Source organism: Bombus pyrosoma, linkage group LG10, assembly GCF_014825855.1.
Source record: "Bombus pyrosoma isolate SC7728 linkage group LG10, ASM1482585v1, whole genome shotgun sequence".
In the NCBI taxonomy this organism is placed as follows: Eukaryota; Metazoa; Arthropoda; class Insecta; order Hymenoptera; family Apidae; genus Bombus; species Bombus pyrosoma.
The window spans coordinates 14,577,720-14,600,398 of NC_057779.1; the positions used below are offsets into that span (position 1 = coordinate 14,577,720).

A 22,679-nucleotide genomic window follows, 5' to 3' on the forward strand; every position below is an offset into this window, starting at 1 on the left:
CCTCTTTTTTACTGGAATTGACCAGAACGCTGAATTAATGTCAAACGTTGAAAAGAGATGGCAATTTCCGGCTTTCACTATATCTTCTATTCTTGGGAACGGTTGTGATTCCGGAACTACAATTTTGTTTATCTCCCGAAAGTCGATACACAGTCTATCTCTCAGGTCCTACTATTTTTAAAAGCTAGTGTCACTAATTTTGTAATCTGGAATTCTATTTCCTTCTCATCTGGAATACTACACCTGTGTGGTTTTTTTTGATATGTATCTGTTTTCGGTTAGCTTGATGAAAGCCAATCTTGTGATTTCCTAGTTCTGACATTAAATTTATTTTTGGCGAATACGTCTTCGTATTTCTCTGTAGGTTGACATACCTCTTTTTTTGTAGGCTATTTAGGTATCCAAGGTCATCCGTTTCCATGTATTCGGTAACGTTTATCTTTCTTCTCTGATTATTCCTTCTTTCTTCTTTTCTACTAAATATTATATGTCTTTTTATTATTTTATTATTAATTATTATAATATTATATATCTTCTTCGTCACCTACTTTTTGGGCGACTCTCAAGTTCTCGTCTTGTTTCAATTTCAATTTCCTTATGACGTCCAGCCCTAGGATAAGGTCATATGTGAAGTTATCATCACGTACTATATAAACATCTATCTCTTTTTCTATTTTTTTTATTTTCGTTTTGTACCTCGCTCGGCTACTCCTGAAGTCCTTACTACTGATAGTTTTGAACATACTCCTGTCTTTTGTTATGTCTGCTTTTATCTGGTCAATGATCTTTTGATTAACGAAGCTTACATTGGCTGCAATGTTGTAGACACCTTCAATCTCTTCTTGATCATTGATTTTCACTCGAAGCTTTATCGGTGGTTCCGGGCGTTTTAGCTTTTTTCATTTTCATCTGGTGTTATTGCCTTTTCGTTTTCTGATGTAAATGATTCTAGTGAATTTACTTCTTTGGAATTTCTCTCAGCATTTCTGTTTCCGTTTCTCCATAATACGATTGGATGAAATCGGCCTGGGAAATTCAGTGCTTCACAAACCACGCACGATCGTTTCTTGGGTAGTGGATCTGACTTTCTGTCAAGTCTTACATTTCTTTCTTGTATCTCTTCCCTTTTTCTCTGATCTTCATACTGCCCAAAATTCGTTTGTCGATTGTATCATTTCTTTATCAATTTTATCTTCAATGTAATCCAATAACAATCAAATTTACCCTTATATCTTCAGGAGTCTTCCTCCTTACTTCCAATATTAACCGTTCTTTTTTCAATAGCATACTCAATGAACGAACCTGAAATGTATTAGAAGTTATAGGCGTATCGTGCTGCAGACCAATCTTTATTGCTAAAAGCTTTGAGAAATACCGCTTCCCAGTCTTCCAAGTTGTATTCATCATCCTTCAGCAGATTAGTCTGGTAACATTCTAACCCTGTTTTCTCTAAATACTTCTTCAAACCCTTGAGTTTTTTCTCATCACTTTGGATTTTGTATTTTTCTCATTCTGTTTCGTGCTCTAATATCTAATCTGTGACCTTTTGTGTTCTATCAAACTGTTTTATAGCGAAGTCTGTCTCTTCTCCCTTATGCTTGTCTCGTTTCTGGAGAATCTCTAAAAGTCTTTCCATGTCAAGACTAGGCTTCTCGGTTTCAGTCTCTGTTTTTCTTCTGGGGATGATTTCTGATTCTTCAAGGTAAATATCTCGAAATACAAAATTTAAGTCCGTCTCGCCATCCATCCTGAGTGTAACGTGATGGCCTACCTTGGTTAAGCTGTTTGCGACCTTTCTCACTATCGATGAACTGAATAACTGTGGATGATTATTTTTTGCCTGATATTCCGGGGGAAAAACATAACACGTTTAATTTTCTGGATTTCTTATGGATTCTATGCATTCTATTTTCTCCCCTCTTGCGTTCTCGTTCATGACGATACCGAGGTTCGCTTTTAAAGGCATGACGTAACGAAAATCTATTTGTAATGTCGTAAATCTCGGGGTAATTCAAATGATCGATTCTGAAGTCTGAAAATAAAGTTTCGTTGTGAAAATACTTTAATGAAATACAGGAGTAAACGACAATTAATAAAATATTGAGAACCATATCTGTCCTCATTTCTTCAAAGACACTGTTCTTTACCTCTACCATTTTTGGTTTGGCGTAATCTTCTTTTGCACCCGGGTTAATCGTCCAGTTTTAACATTCTGGATCATTTCTCGCCCGCTGTGTCCTTCTGAAAAGTTCGTTCGCATTTACATTAGCGCCTCCCAATATACATATTATTTAAACATTCTATTACTCCATAATATATATGTATATAAGTATCCTTTGCTGTTTTAAACTATTGAGAACCATATCTGTCCTCATTTCTCNCAAAGACACTGTTCTTTATCTCTACTATTTTTGGTTTGGCTTAATCTTCTTTCGCACCCGGGTTAATCGTCCAGTTTTAACATTCTGGATCATTTCTCGCCCGCTGTGTCCTTCTGAAAAGTTTGTTCGCATTTACATTTGCGCCTCCCAATATACATATTATTTAAACATTCTATTACTCCATAATATATATGTATATAAGTATCCTTTGCTGTTTTAAACTATTGAGAACCATATCTGTCCTCATTTCTCCAAAGACACTGTTCTTTATCTCTACCATTTTTGGTTTGGCACAATCTCAATGGCATGCCTTGTCCAAAAGTAATAACTTTGTATTTAAACACTCTTTTTCCTGCTTCGGTTCAAGCCGCCTTTCTCTTTGTTTCTTGTAGTATTATATACTTTTTTTTTTGGCGAAAAACCTTCGTAGGCGCCCGCGCCCTCCGAGGAGAGGGCGCCGGGTAGTGCCGGATTCGTACCGGCTAAAACCTTCACGGTGGTCGTCCTGACGATTGGTAGGAGAGCTGCGGGACCATCTTTTCGTATTACTGCTGGGTCACTCCTTCGTTAGGAGGGACCACTCCTCCTAACGCCACGCTGCCTGGGCCGTCGTGCAAGTTCGAGAGGGAGACTAGACCCTCTTCGGCGTGACGGCATTCTCGATGGATGTTGTCCTCTCACCCTTCGCGAGTATGACTTGTTCTCAGTAGGAGCGGACTGCGATGTACTCCTGTTGCCCCCTTAGCATGGCTTCTACGGGGGCCTCGGGGGCCAAACTTTCGCCGATGGCGAGTCGTAGAACACGGCGCGGTTCCTTCCACGCCGGGCAGAACTCCAGCGTGTGCTGTGCCGTGTCTTCCTCTACCTCGCAGTGGTGCCACATACTGGTCACTTCCCGCCGAATCCTTAGCAGCAACTTTCAAACGCTCCGTATCCGGTGAGCACCTGTGTCATCCTGTACTCTAGTATTATATACTAGGATGTACAAAAATCCAGACCCAAACACAATTTATGTATTTCGTTCGCATATTCTCCATCTGTGCCCCTCTCATCCACTTGAAAGTTTCAATCCCATAAAACACCTTCTCCTAAAATTGCTACTGAAATATTCTACGCAGAATGAAGATCAACAATTTATTTATATTGATCATCTCTGTTTGGGCTGGCCACGGCTTGTACATTTAATTTCTTGCACTCGATTTAATCGTCCAGTTTTAACTTCTAGATCATTTCTCATCTCCTGTGTCCCTTTTTCTGGAACGATCGAGAATTATTTCTATTACTCTTGGTTACGCGTGCTGGATTTGTACTCTCTATGGTTTCTGCTTCGAACTAGAACACTTAAACGCAGTCAAGTGTGTATGTATTCCTCTAAACTATTGAATCTTACGGTTTTTACTAATGTAGAAGACTCGCGCAAGGTTCTATCTGCAGGTGTCACGTGCCGAATTGGTCGGTTGCAAATTAATACGCTAACGAGCGTGTCGCAGTTTAATGTGTTTACTTCTCGTTCTTTTCCTTTTCCCAGCCGGCAATGTCATGGAACTGTTTATGTCAGGAGGAAAGTTAGGATTAAAAAGAGAGGCTCCGTCGCGAAATCCTTACCCGAGCTGAATCGACTCGTCAGTAGAGCTGTCAGTCGACGACTCTAGACGTTTGGGTTAAGAACTACGTACACGTAGCTCGAAGTAAAAATTGTGTTAACAAATGAAACGCAGTACGATGCAATATCACTAAAATATCGTAAATAATTGCTTTTTTTATAATACATAGGTATCCAATAATTCTACGTCGCATAAAATTGAGAAGCATTATGAATGTCAGAACCTTGATTACAATATCGGAAATCAAATTCCATAATTTATCTGTACTTCATTTTTATATGTTTATATTTCGCATGAAGATAAATGGATATTCTGTAACAAAAATGGGTAAAGATACGTTTTTAAATATATACATGATTTTTTATAGAATGTTTAACAGAATGTGTTGCTGGTTCAAAGGCAAATAATTTCTATATGGAAATCAGTGTTCTAAATGTAATACTCGTTTCTAAGGTATTTTAGAAATATTCATGACTATTTAATATAGTTCCTATGTGATTTAATATAGTTTCTCTATAAGCGTCACAAGTTCATAATATTTTCTTACTGGTTTTCGTTTATTATTACATATTTATTATATACTTATGTGTACGTACGAGCGTAATAATTAATTAGAAAGATAACTTTGATAAAGATATTAATCTTAAGAAATTTCGAGTTTTAAATGTAATAATTGAAAAGAAACAGTTTTTAAAATGTTAAATTTTAAAATGTTACGATACTATTTATTCGAAATGATTTGTATGCTACATTAATAAATTATAAATGAGAGAATATGTTAATACATCTGTATGTGTCAAATGAACAAATTAATTTAAAATTTGTCACAATTTCAACTTCAAAATTCAAGTGTGCATTTTCAGGAGAATCAAAAATGAAGGGAAATAAAAAAGCTTAGAACTCGAATATTTTAAGTAAATCGCCGGAATTCGTAGAAAGCACGTGTGACCCTTCGAAAAGCTATTTGTCCAGCTTCACGAAATACAACTCTCCAGAATGTTTATACCCTCACTTTTATCAGCTATTTTCACAGACTTGCAAATCTCTGTGTTTCTTCTTTTAACATAGATTCAATTTGAGGCAAAGAATGCTTCAACCATGTTGTTTCGAAATTTCCGTTTGCCTCGACGAGCGCTGCCGCGTATCTTGTTCCTTTCATGCTATCATAATTGTTTTCCCTGAACATTTGAAGCTGCAAAAGTTTAATTCATATAGAAGATAACAAAATATTTAAGGTATGCAAACATGATACTAATAGTTTCTTACGTCTTGTAAATCCTGTTCAGTCGTTAAGCCATTCATCATGGACAGCACGAAAGATTTCAATACCTTATAAGATCCTAGAAACCTAAATCGGGAAAATCATTATGCCATTACGCTTCTTTTTTCGTACACTGCACTTTTTGCAACAAAAATCGAAAGTACCTTTGCGCGATTTCTTGCCAATTTGCTCGAACGAACCGAAATGCGACTTGTGCCGCGGCTGGGTTTTGTGAAAATGCATTCAGAATTACCGACATTTCGTCCTCCTCGAATCGTTCCTCGCGAAGTATATCATTGAGAATACTGTTATCAAAGGAAAACGTGACTAGTATTACGTACATAAGGATACAAACTAACAAATTAGAAAATGTTCAAATTTATACAGCTTTAAATACTTCTAATATAGTACACATAAATGTTTTGACTTATTTTCACTTATATACAATTTACTAAAAATATTCCAGTGTCATGATATCATATATACTTTCTGTTTTTTAAATTTATAAATAATAGGGTACAAACTAAAGGATACGTAAGAAACATAAGGATGCAAATTAAAAAATTAGAAAATGTTGAAATATATACAACTTTAAGTACTTCTAATACTTTAAATACTTCTAACACAGTACACATAAATATTTTGACTCATTTTCACCTATATACAGTTTCCTAAAAATATTCCAGTGCCATGATCTCATATATACTTTTTGTTTTCTAAATTTATAAATAATAAGGTACAAACTAAAGGATACGTAAGAAACATAAGGATGCAAATTAAAAAATTAGAAAAGGTTCAAATTTATACAGCTTTAAGTACTTCTAATACTTCTTCAAATACTTCTAATACAGTACACATAAATATTTTGACTCATTTTCACCTATATACAATTTACTAAAAATATTCCAGTGCCATGATATCATATATACTTTCTGTTTTTTAAATTTATAAATAACAGGGTACAAACTAAAGGATACGTAAGAAACATAAGGATGCAAATTAAAAAATTAGAAAAGGTTCAAATTTATACAGCTTTAAGTACTTCTAGTACTTCTTCAAATACTTTAAATAATTTTAATACAATGAACATAACTATTTTGACTCATTTTCACCTATATACAATTTCCTAAAAATATTCCAGTGCCATGACATCATATATACTTTCTGTTTTTTAAATTTATAAATAATAGGGTACAAACTAAAAGATACATAAGAAACATAAGAATACAAATTAAAAAATTAGAAAATGTTAAAATATATACAGCTTTAAGCACTTCTAATACTTCTTCAAATACTTTAAATAATTTTAATACAATGAACATAAATATTTTGACTCATTTTCACCTATATACAATTTCCTAAAAATATTCCAGTGGCATGATATCATATATACTTTTTGTTTTCTAAATTTATAAATAATAGGATACAAACTAAAGGATACATAAGAAACATAAGGATACAAATTAAAAAATTAGAAAATGTTAAAATATATACAACTTTAAGTACTTCAAATACTTATAACACAGTGCACATAAATATTTTGACTCATTTTCATCTATGTACAATTTCCTAAAAATATTCCAATGCCATAATATCATATTATTGTTTCTTAAATTTATAAATAATAAGGCACAAACTAAAGGATATATAAGAAACATAAGGATAGAAGTTAAAAAACTAGAAAAGGTTCAAATTTATACAGCTTTAGGTACTTCTAGTACTTCTTCAAATACTTTAAATAATTTTAATACAATAAACATAAATATTTTGACTCATTTTCACCTATATGCAATTTCCTAAAAATATTCCAGTGCCATGATATCATATATATTTTTTGTTTGTTAAATTTATAAAAGTCATAAGTCTCAATTACGCTCCAATTGATGTTACAAAGATGACAGATGTTATGTTATTTCCTGTACTGTAATATATTCTAATTTATGCACATATGTAGGTACAAATTATCGATTTGAAAATTTCAAAATACTATTCTTATAGTTATTCATTATTAAGGATGATAATCAAAGATAAAATTACGATTATGTGAATAGTCACTTACAATTGTAAAATCCAAGGAGTTTGAAAGCAAGCGAATGACGATAACAAACGCTTCTTTTCCTCCTCATCTTCCGTCGATTTTATCTGTTCCATGAAGTAGCTCCATTCCCTTCGTGTACCATAACGCGCGATAGTGCAATAAAATGTGTCACGAATGTAGGAAGGAACGCTGTAACAATTTCATTCTGCTAAATCCTTGAAAAATTAATATACAAAGAAATTAGCAAGGAACATGAGACAAAGAAATATTAGTATAGCAAATATGTAATAGTATAATTACATGCGCACATAATTATAATAATTAAGGACATACGAATGCGAACCTAGAGATTATTTATGTATACACACTTCTCTGCGCACATTTATATTAACTGCGATTTGTCTTTTAAAATAATTTGATGAGTTTTTAGTGATACTATATGGATTGATGATTCATTTATTGTAACGTTTGGCTTTGTTTATGCTTTATGATTGGTACTGTTACGGAAGGATATGGCATAATGGTACGACGCATATGTTGCGTAGTTAAAAACTGATCTGCATTAAATTTCATTTGAATGAAATTAGGGAAGATGATTAAAAGTTTTTCAATTTCATATAAACAAACTCTGCCCCTGTCCAGGATCTCACATAATCTTCTTTGATAATACGACTGACAATTTCGCGAATTTCTATCGGCTCGATAAACGTTCCGAAGTCCGTGAATCAACACCGATTGTCACACAGCGAAATCGTGATTATCGACATTTCTGACATGTTGCTCGCTGAATTATCGTACTATGCGTATATATTGTGGCAGCGATTCTAAGCTAAATACGATCGCAGCGAAACACAGCATCGCTGTTACATTACGAATATCCGTCAACTGTCTATGATTCGTATTTTCTACTATCGTTTTTCCTTTTTCTTCTTCTTATCGTGCATTAACGTTTCACGCACCTAAGCCTTGTTATAATTTTTAGAATGGTGAAACTCTCATCAAAATACTCCCACAGGTTCGTGAGATTAGCCGAAAAATATATTGTGGCGAATTTGTATATTTGCACGAAGCATAATCAGTAATTGCAAAACTTCATGAATTGTACTGCAAAAGTGACTCATTTTTTCATTTCATATGTACGGTACAATTAAAACATTCAAAATATGAAAACAAGAACGTTCAGATTACATGCACAACCAAGAAGATGGTTGGTTAATACTTACGTTTCTTGTACATTACCATCGACCTCTTCAGAAACATTTTTCGACCAGTCTAAACACTGCGAATGCTCGAAGGCGCACGCAAGTTTTACAGCAGTCATTGTCAATGCTGATCCTTCTTCCAACTTCGACCCTACTTCGCTGTACAACGGGGATACGAATCTTGCTATGAATTCCTAAAATTTAACACAATGATATCATAGGAATCGGCTTATCTTATTGTCCCTTAACTTTATCGTTTTCTAAAGAGTGTCTAATTATAAATATTATGCTACTAGAGCGGCGACGAATCGTTCAGCTCGAAATATAATTCAAAAGCTGGGTGGAAGCAGTGGAGGAATAATTCAGAATTCAGTCGGTGAATAAGTCATTCAGGATTTGTTGAAATAACGATTCCTGGGCCAAAAGTTGATTTAATTATTGGAAAAGGCGGAGAAACGATAAAACAACTTGAAGAAAGATCTGGTGCTAATTGTTATTCAAGAAGGTCCTTCTCAAGAACAAGAAAAGCCTTTAAGGATAGCTGGTGATCCACAGAAGGTAGAATATGCTAAACAACTAGTATATGAATTAATAGCTGAAAAAGAAATGCAAATGTTTCATAGAGCTGCAAGAGGAAGTGATAGGAGTGGAAATTATTCAGATGATAGTAGTTCTGGAACCACTGATGGAGTGGAAGTACCTGTTCCAAGAGCAGCAGTAGGTGTTGTTATTGGTAAAGGAGGAGATATGATTAAAAAAATACAGAGACTGGTGCAAGAGTTCAATAATTGAAAAGCTTGAATTACACATAATAGATATTCTGCTTAAAATTGTAATTTTCGTAACGTGTCAATATTGTTACTCACCTGGAAATCAGTAAAGACCGGAGTCACGTAGAGAAGCCTGTTTAATTTGAACATGTGCCGCATAAATGCGCCCCAAGGAAGATAATGTCTTTCCTTCATTTGCATATATTTAATAAATTCAAAGGCGGTGCCATATTTCATCAAGCCTATTTCAGCCAAACTAAAAACGTCGTCTACGAGCGATGCTCTCGTTTCTGGCGGAAACAGCTCATGATTCTCCGTAAGTGCCAATTTTAACAGCATCCAATTTGTTTCGTCGTAGTGCACGCGATAGAAACCTTGGAAAATGTAACGGTACAATTATCTCCATTAATTTACGAAGCAAAGCGTCTGGCAAATTCACAGCATAACGAGAAAAAGAAGATTATTCTACGTGTAAAAATACAAGAAACATTCGACAATTGCACAGAAGGTAGAAACGATTCTATTTCTGGAAGCTAAGATCTTAGACGTGCCAGAGGTTCGGCAATTATTCAAAGCTCGCGATAAGCTCAGATCTAAGCTAAGCTTGAGTTTCAAAAATCACAGTTTCAAAATTTCTCGTTTGGCATTTTTTATAAATGGATCTTGTACCATTTGCGTGACCAAAATGACGCGAAACGCGGTGTAGCTCGGCGCATATTTGTCTCTTAATAAATAACAGTTAAGTACATATATCCATAAGCAAATATAACTCAAATTGTACCACGTTTGGCCTCGTTTTCAGCAGAAGCATCTCACGCGAAAGATTAATTTAGAAAGAGTGAAAACTAAAAAATATTTATATCTGACATTGGATCACATGTTTGTGTCAATTATCGCGTATTTACTGTAGGTTGAAGGTATATGAATCAAAAGAAGAGTTTTTATCTTCGACGAAATTCATGACAGTATGATATTCGTAAAAATGAAAAGAACAGACAAAGATTGCAGAATATATATCTGAAAGTATAAAGATCATAATGAAAACAAGTTACTACAGATCTTCTCTTATTATTTCATACTTGAATATTAATAATTTGATCAGAGTATTCAATAAAATGTAATAAATATATACTGTGGTTAAATTTGCCACATACCAGTCTTATTTACGTTGAAAAGAACCCAAGATTCATTGGAACCAATGCCATCCAGCGTAATTTTAGGTTCAGGTGGAAACCAGATCGTAGCAGGAGACGACCAATTACCGTTATTGTTGGTGTAACTCAGTGGGATGTGCCAGAATGTGGAGATACTTTCGAATGGACGATCGAGCGCAAATTGTTCCTAAAAGAATTATTTAATTCCTAATACTTTCTCACACCTAATCAGAGCTCTGGTTCGTTAAAATAGTAAATCTAATAGATTTAGAATATTAGAAACAAAATGTCTGTCTTCATACGATGTATAATATCGTGTTCAACGTTTTGTGGCGTATTGCATTATCTATTATCTATCATTCGTGAACGAAAATTTCTAAAATTAGCAGTAGAATAATTCCATTTAATTTAATTTAATTTGATGCGATAGTTAATTCATTTAATCGAATAGCAGTTAATTTTATATTAATAATCTGATACAAGATGATTCGTGTTTTCCGACATGAGAACTACACGGCAATCTCGTTCACGAATCTCGTTTACTTAATGATATTCAGTAGCTTGTCCTTCATTCTACTCTCAGATCTAAACTTGAGTAAATTTTCTTTAAATTATCTCCTTATTTACAGCATAAACTGTACAAAATTGCATAATCGTAGAATTTAACATAAAAATTGCAATGTTATTTGCTACGGTATACCTGATAAATAGTGGCGGATTCCTCCTCGTAATTTCTTACGACGGTTATAAATGGATATCCACCTTGAGAAATCCAAGAATTCATCGTGTCTTCCAACGACACTCCGGACGGCAGTTCCATTGCTTCTTCCGCCAGAATATTCATGAAATCGGTTACATCCGTGTTGTTATGCTTCCTGATCAAATAACAAAACCTCGTTCATTACGCTGAAGATTCTATTAGTCGACCTGTTAGAGAGGAAGGACGAGTTAACTCGTCGCGAAGGATTATCAATATCCTGCGTATCATATCCGTATCTGGCATAATAAAATATTATCTAATAATCTACTGTCTTAGCCAGCCTTCGCTTTTCAACGCATCGTTCCATTTAAATCAAAAATAATAAAATATTATCTAATAATCTACTGTCTTAGCCAACCTTCACTTTTCAACGCATCGTTCCATTTAAATCAAAATCGCCTTATATTTTATTTACATTGGCTAGGGTGAAAATCGATTCGATTAAAATCAACATCTTTTCTAGCAATTTTTAATTCTGCAGAAACAGTCTCAACTGTCCTCTGTTTTTCAATGTATCGATGTCTGCGCTTTGTTTACAATTGCCGAAGTAAAAATCATTGGAATTAAGCAATTTGTAACTTCCTAGAAATTTGCAATTTTGCAAAAACCGATCCACTTTAGAGCATCAGAGAACGAACAATAAAATTATCATCGCTTACATCGCTTCCGCTGAAATCTCATACATCTACACGATAGTATCTTGATTATCCATATTTACTAGCAACAAAGACGTAATTATTAAATTATGCAGGAATTTGAGCGAAGAAAAACGCGAATGAAAAAGAGGAAATACATATGTAAATGAAAAACCGGATAATCACGAGGAAGGTGATTAATCGCAATTAGCTTCAATTCGATACAGTCGTCAATCCTTAACAAATCGCTATTAATCAAAACGATCCGTCCATCGATCCATCGCAGGCATAATACATTTCCTCGCCAATAATATACCCACCACCTGGTTATCAGTTTCTTGTAGCCGTTCCTAAAGTCGGTATCGCCTATCGCGCCATGCAACATGCGTATCAGACATGCACCTACAAGAAGCAACGAAAAATGCAGAGGCATTAGATCTATCCGCTCGCGATATCCTGCAACCTAAAGCTGCGTCCTCACTAAAGCAACAACCACCGATCTTCCGTTGATGTTTCTACGTTTATGTTCTCCTCTTACAATTTTCCCAACGAGCTATCTACTCCTATTTTCCTCAACTCGGAACACTTTCTTTCCATTCGCGGTTTCCCTTGCTTTTCATTTTCTCTACCAATTCTCGTCTAATTTCTTCATCGCTGTCTTTCTCGCGTTTGTGCCAACAGCACACGTTGATACCACAAAATGGCAGGTAGTTTGTGCATGGCTAAGGCTGTCAGCGAGTAAAGTCAATTATCACCATGTGTAACAGCTGAGAAAAGCGACAGGCTCAGGACCTCCGAGTGTCAGTCGGCCCTCTCCGTCGATGTTCCGCGTTTCCTGAACTTGTTGGCTGTCCAGTGTTCCTGCATGTTCCTCCACGTTTCTGTTGCCGGTAACAAAAGTTGCTGCTCGTTGTTCGTCTCCATTTGGAGTGACAGAGATGAACGAAGGATAAGAAACACGTACGCAACGCGTGTAGATGGAGTAAATGTCTCTTGAAAGTGTATAGTTTTCTCTACTTGCTGCTACTTGTTGTTACTTGCAACTTGTAACAACGCCAACAGAAAGTTCCTCGTTGTTGCCTCAGTGAAGACGCAGCTTAAGACTAACAGCGAGCCGGTTTACCTTTCGCGTGCTCGTAGTTAAGAGATTGCCATAGATGATAGTTGGCATTTTCATGGAAAGGCCTTGAAATGCTATAGCCATCGATCTCCATCACGTGCAGCTGGACATCGACGATGAAAGAGTCGCTCAAGTCCAATGACGAGTCTATCTGAAAATGGAATTCTATTACAACGGTTTACCGAGGTGTTTGTCGAGCATGCGAAATTAGTCGCTTGCCTGTTGAACGATCACGTGTTGGATGTAAACTAGCAGACTCTCGGAGATCCACGCGTCCGTTCGATTCACATTCATAAATTCATCGAGCCACTGCTGTCCCACTAGGCTGATCAGGGCCTTCAGAGCGCCGGCTTTCGTGACATGTGGCGATTTCTTGCTGGTGTAGAACAACGACTGCCTTGAACATTCAAGCGCCCTTCGATTACATTGCTGGTGAAAAATCCACCATAAAAGTGTAGGCTAATTATTAAATAATGGCGAAATAAGGGATTCTGTGCGGCGTATTATCGCGGACACAAAGACAAATAACTGACAAGACGGACTTAGGCTATTAGGAGATAATTAAGAAACCTAAGAAGACTTTTAACGAGACTTGCTAATTTCTGATGGGAGAATAAAAAGGAGGATGATGTGATCGAAAGAGGAACAAGTATATCGCGTCACGTTGATAAAAAAGTGTTAACAAACGTTAAAACTGTTTTGTAGCTAAGAAACGAAGTTAGAAGAAAATAGGGGATTAAAGCATTTAAAACAACTTTCAATGTGAGAATATAAATAGGTAAATAGCTTTTATTTATTGCATCAAGTAGTTACAATCTCCAAAGGTAGCCCAAAAGATTTACCTACTGTTGTTTGAACTAATTCTTGCTTCAAAATTGACGTAATTGAAAGTATGCAAAGGACTATATCTTTGATTATATCACTTCGTTGATTGAACTGAGTTAATGGAATTGATTAAACTATATTTACGAGTGTTTTCTCGTCATTTGCCAGTTGTTACCGTGGAAAAATCTCAGAAATCTTTCTCACGATAAAATAAAAGAATAAAATACGATCTTCCGAGTGACTTTTATTCCAGAAATTTTGCAATTACCAATTGTGTTTAATATAAATGTACAAATTGCCCGCAATATTTCCATGGTTACTATTATTACTGAACGAAGTTAAATAAATAATTTTACAAAAGCACGCTATTGTGTTATTATAAAATTCACATTGATAGTCTTTTAAATAAAAAACAACGGTTCTAATTATATGAGTAACAGAGTTAATACGATGATATTACGTATATGAGCGAGCTGATTATAATTATAAATCGTAGGAGATGTAAGGAACGTTTGTCTTGTAGAAGAACAATAATAGCTCTTACTTCAGCGCAATTAATCCAGGATTTCCCATGTTCTCGTCGATCCCTGGAGGCAAGCTTACTACATCCAATTTAGGATAGGGGTAGGACGTCAAAAACACGTCGATCAAGTTAACGACAACTGAGTTGAGTTTGTCGAACAGGTAAATCTCCTCTGAGCTTCTATTCGATTCACACCAGAATGTTGCAACTGCTTCGGTGTCGCCTACGAACGTCGTGTTCATGGCTTCGATATGGCCCATTACGAAAGCCAAATTGTGCGGAGAAATAGGCAGAGAATCGTCGAAAGTATCGACCACCATCGAATTGTCCGAGCTTAAAACGGGAATAATAATTCATCTTATTTCTCTTTTTAAAGAAGACTTTGAGAAACGAGATCGATTGGTTCCGTGATGAATATCTCAATTTTTGATAAACCACAAACTGTAAGATTTTTAGGATTTATTATTTTATTATTTGAAGGTCGGTAAATGCATAGAATACACGTAATACGCGAAAATATATCAAATATCCGAAGTATAGTGTTTGTTATATTTAACAGGTAAATTTCTGTTCAGGTTCCACTTTTTAGAAAAGTTTAGAAAAATAGCGCAGTGTTCACGAGCATTTGTCCATGTAAAACGAAAGAAAAAGGCTCCACTTTTTAAATTATATCCACGAAGTTGTGACTTTGCATAAATATCCGCACTCCGCTGATAAATGGTAGAAAATTTCATACGTAAAGATAGTTCTTTAAATTAACAAAAAAGATTGCAACTGAATGACGTTCGATTGTGCAAGAAAAATTTGAATATTGATCAAATATCGAAAATTCTATTTTAATCTCATCTAAAGTGTATTTTCTGACACGTTTTCGTGTCAATTGTCACATGTTTTGCCATAAACAGAAAGTGTATAAATTACAAATGAAAAGAACGAGAAAGACGGACAAAAATTGCACAATATATATCTGACAGTATAGAAGTTCTAATTAAAAGAAATTGCTACAAATCTTTTCCTATTATTTCATACTTGAATATTAATAATCTTATCAGAGTATTCAATAAATAAAGTAGAGTTCACTTTCTGAAATCTATCGATAACGTTTCTATCGTGCAACTGTAATTATAAATGAAAAAAATATATCGCACGAAGAAAGCTTCTTTATCGAACTTTTTCACATATGAAATTAGATTTCCTTTTTTAATTTAACTGTGTCATCAGGCAAGATCAATTTCATTTACGAGTACGTCTTGCCAAAGGACACGACGTGAATTACTTACGTATCCCTTAAAGTCCTGAGGGGCATGTTTGAGAGCACTGTCATTTCTTTGGGACGTGCCACGGATACGGAAATAACTGACTTATTCACCGTATCGTCGAAAACCGGGAACAGACATCGAGCACCGGATTCCTTCAATTTCGTTCCCATTAGCCATCTAACATGAAAATAGACAATATTGCAAAACTTGTCGAAAAATTCGACTCGTAAATCTATTAAAATCCTGCAAATGTTAAATCGTGCGAGAAGCAGTCGAACGTGATTAACAGATATCTAAAGAATTACATTTCGTTAACTATTTTTTTAATTATTTTTCAAGTACCAATTGAAAATAAATGACTTACTTTCCTTCGCCAGATGAATTGTAACTTCCAACGAAAAATATATGTTCATCGATTAACAGGTCATATTCGATTTCCAACAGATAAATTCCTTGCTGTATTCGACTTCCTAAATGAATTGTGTGAACTTCTTTATCCACGTCTATATCGTACTGTGTGATCTGTATTTGCGAAGATACGTTTCCGGATAGAGCAGGTGGCACAGATCCGAACTGTATAATAGCATCTACGTTTGAGCGGTCAATTTTGTCGGTGTCAGAAACCAAAGCGTAATTCGACAATGTAACGTTGGCTTCTTCGACGGACGACCTGTTCTCCGATGAGTTTGTAGCATTTTCGTCGTATACCACTGTCCCGTTTTCCCTCGGGCTTATCACAACGTCATTTTCTATAGAATACATAGTACGTGAGACTGCAAGTAGATGACACGGTTGGACATCATTTATTCGTTTATAAAATGATGTTATCGAATTAATTGTTTTTAACATATTAAATATTGTACAGTAAATTCCATATTTCAAAAGCTTCGAACTATCTCTAAATTTAAAAGGAAACAACGTGTTACTTGGTAATTTAAAAACATTGCTGTCGAATTTGAAAATTCTTCTTCCACGTTCTTCTGGTAAAAAGAAAAATGTAAATAATTCAAGTGCAGCAAATGCTCGTGAAACGTAAAAGCAAAACACCTGTAATTAGCTGTAATGATAATGTAAAAATTGCGAAACAAACTGTTCCATTATTCAATTCGGACACAACGACCATTCTGTAAACGTGGAAAATTCATTCGCAATGTTTCTATGAAGGTAAAAATTGTTAAAGTTAGTAACATTACCAGAAGTTGTATCGTTCCCTTGATTAGTGTTATTAATTACGTCAGTGACTGCCCTTCTTCGTCTTTTCCTTAATGGTTTCTTGTTTTCCTCCAGATCCAGCAAAGACAGCTTATAACTAGTCACCGTGATGTTCTTCACATTTAGCGAAAGTTTATTCAAACTTATCGTATCGTTTACTTGAAAATCGATGTACACGTGGCCTATCAATCTCGATGGACCGTTCATGTCGATAATTGGCGTTAATTCGAGGCGATATTTCAAGGGACGAATGAAAGGTGAAATACTTTCGTCAACAGCGTCTGTATCCTCGATGTCATCGTTCTGCAAGTCTAGAATCTCGTAAGGCTGAGAGAAACAAATTTTTTAACATTAAAGATTAAATTGAAAGTTTCGATTAACTGCTGTAATGGAGATTTTGGTTAATAGATATTTAATTATCGTTGCAGATCATAACTAGGTCATACTAAATTTAGTATGTCGCACTAAATCGTAATAGTTATTGAAGGCTCATATTAAATATACAGGGTGGTTGGTAACTGGTGGTACAAGCGGTAAGGGGGTGATTCTACGCGAAAAAAGAAGTCGAAAATATAGAATAAAAATTTTTCGTTTGAGGCTTTGTTTTCCAGAAAATCGACTTTGAATTTTCGCTCGGTACGCCTGCACTTTATCACGTCTCGCTATAACGGATCTCACTGTAGATCGTTGTCTCGATGGCTATTATCGCAGTTTAAGTTTGCTTTTGTCGTAACGGAAGATTAGGAATACATGATGAAATGATATGAAGTAATCATAAAGTTCAAAAAGATCCCGGTTCAAAAATCTACTTTGCCCAGAGACGAAATAATGGATTAACTCTATTATTTCCATGTTTTATGTACCTAACTGTCACTTACCTTTTTCTTTGGTAAGGAATTGATGTACCATCCGAGAAATCCTGCGGCTACGACACCGATAATAAAGACCACGATGATTCCTGCTATCTTTGTATACGATAAGAACCAACCATCGCCTCTTTTATATTCCATGTCATCGTAAGTCATAAATTGCACCGGACCGCCGGTGAACTGTGGCATGCATTGAGCTACAAGCATCATTTGAAAAACGTGAACCCTCCGAAAATGCCGAAGCATCTCAATAAAATAATATTATGATGCAGATATATGTGCGCGAATATATAATAACTTCATATGCGATGAATCACTCAGTTAAAATAGTAAAATAACTGAATAGACAGAATTTATTGGCATCATTGAAATGTCTGAAATTGGAAAAATCAGGCACAATTTGTAGCCTCAGATTGGACCGTGTGCACGGCCCATGAATGCTGAACAATTCAATTATGTGTTTCTATTATATCGTTGTTACAATCTGAGATTTCCGGGCGTAAGTTATGTCAAGTAGGAATTATATCTCTACGTTTAGCCAGCATCGCAGCTAGGCACATTGTCATAAATTGAAATACACGCGTTATCTACACATCCCCCTCAATTTTTTGATCGTTTGGACTAAATAGTTGGGGATCAATGATTCGTGATATGAGTCAGATCATCCACTACCTGTCCAACTGTTCGCTGCTATCGTAAGTGCAGCTGAGATAATCTACCGAATTTTAAATGGTTTTCAAGTAACAGCTAAAAGACAATCTTGTATCAAATGAGTCTCAAACAAAAGAGACGCTATTTGTCTTTCATGTACATAAAATTCGTTCCTTTCTTCCACATGTTCTTGGCTACAACGCAATGTTTGACTAATCCTTTGGTGATTTCTGCCCATTTTTTTGTTTAATATTTCAAACTATCGTTATTAATATAGAAACAATATCCGTACCATTCGATTCATTGGAAAAACTATAGTCGGAATAGTAAAAAGACATCCATAAAGAATAATTCCTTTTAGACACGACTTACACTCAGAAGCCCGAAAATTGTATAAGAATGATAGTAATAATTTAGTAAATTGTATACACTGATACAGCAACGCGATAAACAAACAAATATTACATTTCTCGATTCCAATTTATGTAAAAAATACGGACATTTTCAATCTAATTATTTCGCTATGTTAAATTCCAATTTGTTTGGTCGCAAAATTATTGGACGCCACAGGAGGACGCGGAAAATTAAAAATACGTTACTTTTTTACATCTGCCATGCAGATTGAATGATATAAACTAAATAAAATCACAGTGATACGTCACTGGGTGTACTCGCATTCGTGCCAATTTAATCACAATTAATCATCACAGTGTGTGCTGATTAATCATTGTATGACAGATTACACATACGCAAATTACGATAAAAGCAAATTATCTTATTTCTTTTCCGCTAGCTATACTCTATAAATAGCTTCCCTGAATGAAATATAGTATTATTATTTATTTTAGTCCGTGCCTCTCGGCTTTGGACGAACTTTCGGTTTTTACAACACATTATTACACTTGGCATATTCTTACCTCTAATCTAATCTAAAACTAATGCTTACAGTCTATTGCAGAATGAAATATAGTAATTTGCCAGAAATACTTCGCAACTATACCAACACCCTCCAAAAGCGAAACATAGACACAAGATTATAAAGAATAATTCTAGAACTCTCTGCGAAATGATTTAAATATTATAAAACGTGATAAACATCTCATGCAATTTGTATATATATATATGTACATGTACATATATATATGTATATAAATTGCACGAGATGTTCGTCACGTGTATACTATATATATAGAAATATTATACTTGAAATTTGTATTTGTATATGATCAATATTCAGAAATAGCAGCGACAGTTCGAGACGATGTAGACGTTGTCATAATCGTGACGAATTCACGTTGTCATAACATTCGGAGCGAACGTGACGTGACGTCGCTGGAATTGATTTCTCGCGGTGCACACACGTTCCAGGTAGACCGCTGTATACTCTCGTAAATAGGCTCGAGAAACGATTCCTCAAGGTCCACCATATACGTACCACACGTTACTAGTGAGCTATTAATTTTACCATTCGCATAATCTTTTTCAAGACCGGCAATACTCGCTTCCTCCTAGTTTTCCATACGACACCAACGATACAAGAAACTTCGCTTGAAGTTACGAATCAGTGCTTTTCAGTTGGAACTTTTTAACGACTGTTAGAAATTTTCTTTATTCGTGAGAACTGCAGCACATGTCACGAATGACGTAATTGAGATCTCATTTGCATTTCAAATACGGATATTAAAGGATAGCGAGATAACATTCAACGAATCTAAGTTACATTTTGAACAAACTTTGCTTTGCGTTTGGAGAAATCCTTCCGTTTTAATACTTTTCATCGTCATTATTATATATTTTTGATTTCTCTAATTGTACGAATGTTATGCCAGTAAAGTATCCAAAAGATAAATGTCATTATCCAGAAATCCAACAGTATAGTATAGTATAGTATAGTATAATATAGTATAGGAAACGGATCTTATACTTGTGACTCTACAGAGTTAGCGACAATTGTTTATATCTTAGAATCTGTTCACCTCTCCATCAATTATGATTCACATAGTCGAGTTTAATATCCTGCAGTAATTATCTGACAACTCTGTGGATGTATAGTACATATAAGACATACATAGTAAAGCGAAGTAATTAATAGTCGATGCGCTCGGTGTGAACATTGATATTTGTATGCAATATTTGCAAGTAATGTTTACGCTATACTTGTGTTCATATTTTGATGACGATCAAGATAATTAATACACGCTGTTCTAATATTTGTTTTAAAAGAAATTTAGGAAATTTCGGTATTTTCAAAAAACGTATCATACTTGAATTGCTTTGATATTATCGGCGATGTTTTCATTGACGTGATTTCACCGACACCGAGTATGTTTATTTGCCGACCCGTTGAAACCATCGACAGTCGTCCCACCGATATTTGCCGACAATTATTACACCGGAATGTACTATCGTTGATTATGCATCTTTATTTATATTATACATTCGTTTCCGTGAAAAGAAAAATAAAGAGGAAAATAGAAAAGAAGTGATAAAAATTATTACGACGTACTGTTACTGTGTTAATTAACATAAGATAAAAATGCTTATCTACAAAAGAGATCCCACTTCCGATCTCTAATATAATTTTTAATACGTTGTTAAGGGCATCGCAGTGAGTAATCCGTGATATCAACATAACCTTGCGAATATCTTGAAAACTAAGTACATATATAAATATACACCATATATATATATATACCAACAATACATATATAAGAAATTTCTAAATCATCGTGCCATTTATTGTTTAATTTCTTTCACGTTTTTAATAATATTTCTCCTACGGTTAGAAGAGATGATTTAGGAAAGAAAGAGTGATTGGTGTCAGCGCTTGTGAGCAAAAAGGAGTTGAGAATACTTAAAGCACGCGCACTAATGGGATAACGTTATAGAATTGTTTGTTTCGTTGAAAAATGCAGGAAACTGCTCCGTATAAGATAACAAGCAAGCATTTCACGATCATATTTAACATTCAAGATGCATTTCAGTTTTCTTTTGCGTGAATATATCATTGCAGAGACTTCTAAGCATTTTTTGATGTCCTTTTTGTTAATGGGCAAATCCTGACAACAACTTTGAAATTAATTGCAACTCCATCCACCTGCAATGAAACGTTTATGTCTTGGAAATATTATTTTCTTTCTTTGCATTTGTTAATATTAGTAAACTTGAAATTTAGTGAACTTTGAAATTTTAATAAACCTGTCAATGATACACTCGTGAATCTTGACAAAACGTTTTTTAAATTACCTTGTTATGAAGCGTATGTAAATGTGAAAGGCCGCGCAACAACGAAGATAGAATCGAAGATGTGAAAAGGAAAACTCGGAGCAAAGAATGCCGAGCGTCACTAATGGAAAACGCAAGAGCAGAGTACCGAGTAGTCTGACGATACAGTAGCAAATGCCATCTGGCAAGTGATCCGCGTGCGGGTGAATATCAGTCGGAGACAGCGCGGGTCACTCTGGTCAAACGCGAGTGTCTTGAAGAACTGCAGTGCAGAAGAAAAATGACTTATGGAGCTACAGGAGCTGCAGACACCCCGGATTGTCATAACACGCAGCCACAAAGGCTGATCTCACCGGCAGTGGTCTCTGATACTGACCAAAGTAAAGAGTTAATATTACAAGTCAATGTTCTCCGAGCATCCCCATCGCAGCTGAGAAAGGCCACCGTAAGGCTATCAGTGAAGAAGAATTCCACATTATCCCGCATCCTGCTTTTAGAGGCTAGAAGGGATGTCTTTCGATGATTTCAAAGTGGAAAAGAACGGAAAATGGGTGCCGGTAGCCTTACGGATACGGATGGGTAGCGGGCGGATTTAACGACCCAAGCAGAACCTAGTTCTTCTGTTTCATTTACAATACGACCCAGATTCTTTACGTTAAAGAAGGGAACTCTTCCTTCTGTTGCTCTCAACAGAATTAGTATTCCTCAAACTAAAACTTACTAGCAGGAACTCTGAGCTAAACGCGAGAAATGAGTCTCCTATTGATAAAACAGTAATCATCTACGGGATTGCATTACGTGGTACGGCTACTGAGAGCCATATAACACTGATGAAGCGCTGCAGCCCGTAATTCTAAGGACTATTGCCAATGCTCCTTGGCACACACGGAATGAGCAAACACGAAGCGATCCTATGACCAAAGCTTAAAACTATCCCAGCAATGTTGGAAATAATCTATATTCAAGGAATCTTGCTAGAAGACTACGTAGGTCGCATCCAAACAACTTGCTCCCCTCGGCATAAAGAGTGTGTGCATTGGAGACGTATACTACTGAGGGAGCATCTGCGTGATACGACCCAGATTCGGTAACTCGAGAACCTCCAAAAGATGATTGTATAGAATGTGATAATTCCGTAATTAATATTTAAAACAACTCGACTTCTACAAGTGTGAAGGATAACACCGGTG

The 22,679-nt window shown here is 35.4% G+C and overlaps 1 protein-coding gene and 1 pseudogene across 4 annotated transcripts in view; both read right to left on the reverse strand.

The window, feature by feature from the left end:
• Positions 1-374: 374 nt before the first annotated feature.
• On the reverse strand, positions 375-2,491 carry LOC122571815 (annotated as a pseudogene).
• Positions 2,492-4,241: 1,750 nt separating this feature from the next.
• Positions 4,242-22,679, reverse strand: part of LOC122571812 (thyrotropin-releasing hormone-degrading ectoenzyme-like) — a 28,583-nt gene continuing 10,145 nt past the window's right edge. Inside the window, exons 2-18 of one of the 4 annotated variants that reach the window (XM_043735998.1) lie at positions 17,623-17,810; positions 16,726-17,071; positions 15,897-16,281; positions 15,554-15,709; positions 14,295-14,606; positions 13,145-13,322; positions 12,929-13,076; positions 12,126-12,207; positions 11,111-11,285; positions 10,411-10,597; positions 9,353-9,630; positions 8,508-8,680; positions 7,306-7,473; positions 5,411-5,551; positions 5,252-5,333; positions 4,998-5,177; positions 4,242-4,297 (exon numbers count right to left, since the gene is read on the reverse strand). In XM_043735998.1, the coding sequence (XP_043591933.1) occupies positions 5,013-5,177; positions 5,252-5,333; positions 5,411-5,551; positions 7,306-7,473; positions 8,508-8,680; positions 9,353-9,630; positions 10,411-10,597; positions 11,111-11,285; positions 12,126-12,207; positions 12,929-13,076; positions 13,145-13,322; positions 14,295-14,606; positions 15,554-15,709; positions 15,897-16,281; positions 16,726-17,071; positions 17,623-17,810 (3,164 nt within the window). In that variant the 3' untranslated portion in view covers positions 4,242-4,297; positions 4,998-5,012. Of the gene's footprint in view, positions 5,178-5,251; positions 5,334-5,410; positions 5,552-7,305; positions 7,500-8,507; positions 8,681-9,352; positions 9,631-10,410; positions 10,598-11,110; positions 11,286-12,125; positions 12,208-12,928; positions 13,077-13,144; positions 13,323-14,294; positions 14,607-15,553; positions 15,710-15,896; positions 16,306-16,725; positions 17,072-17,622; positions 17,811-22,679 lie in introns of those variants that run through there. The other 3 variants (XM_043735996.1, XM_043735997.1, XM_043735999.1) reach the window with 3 other exon arrangements.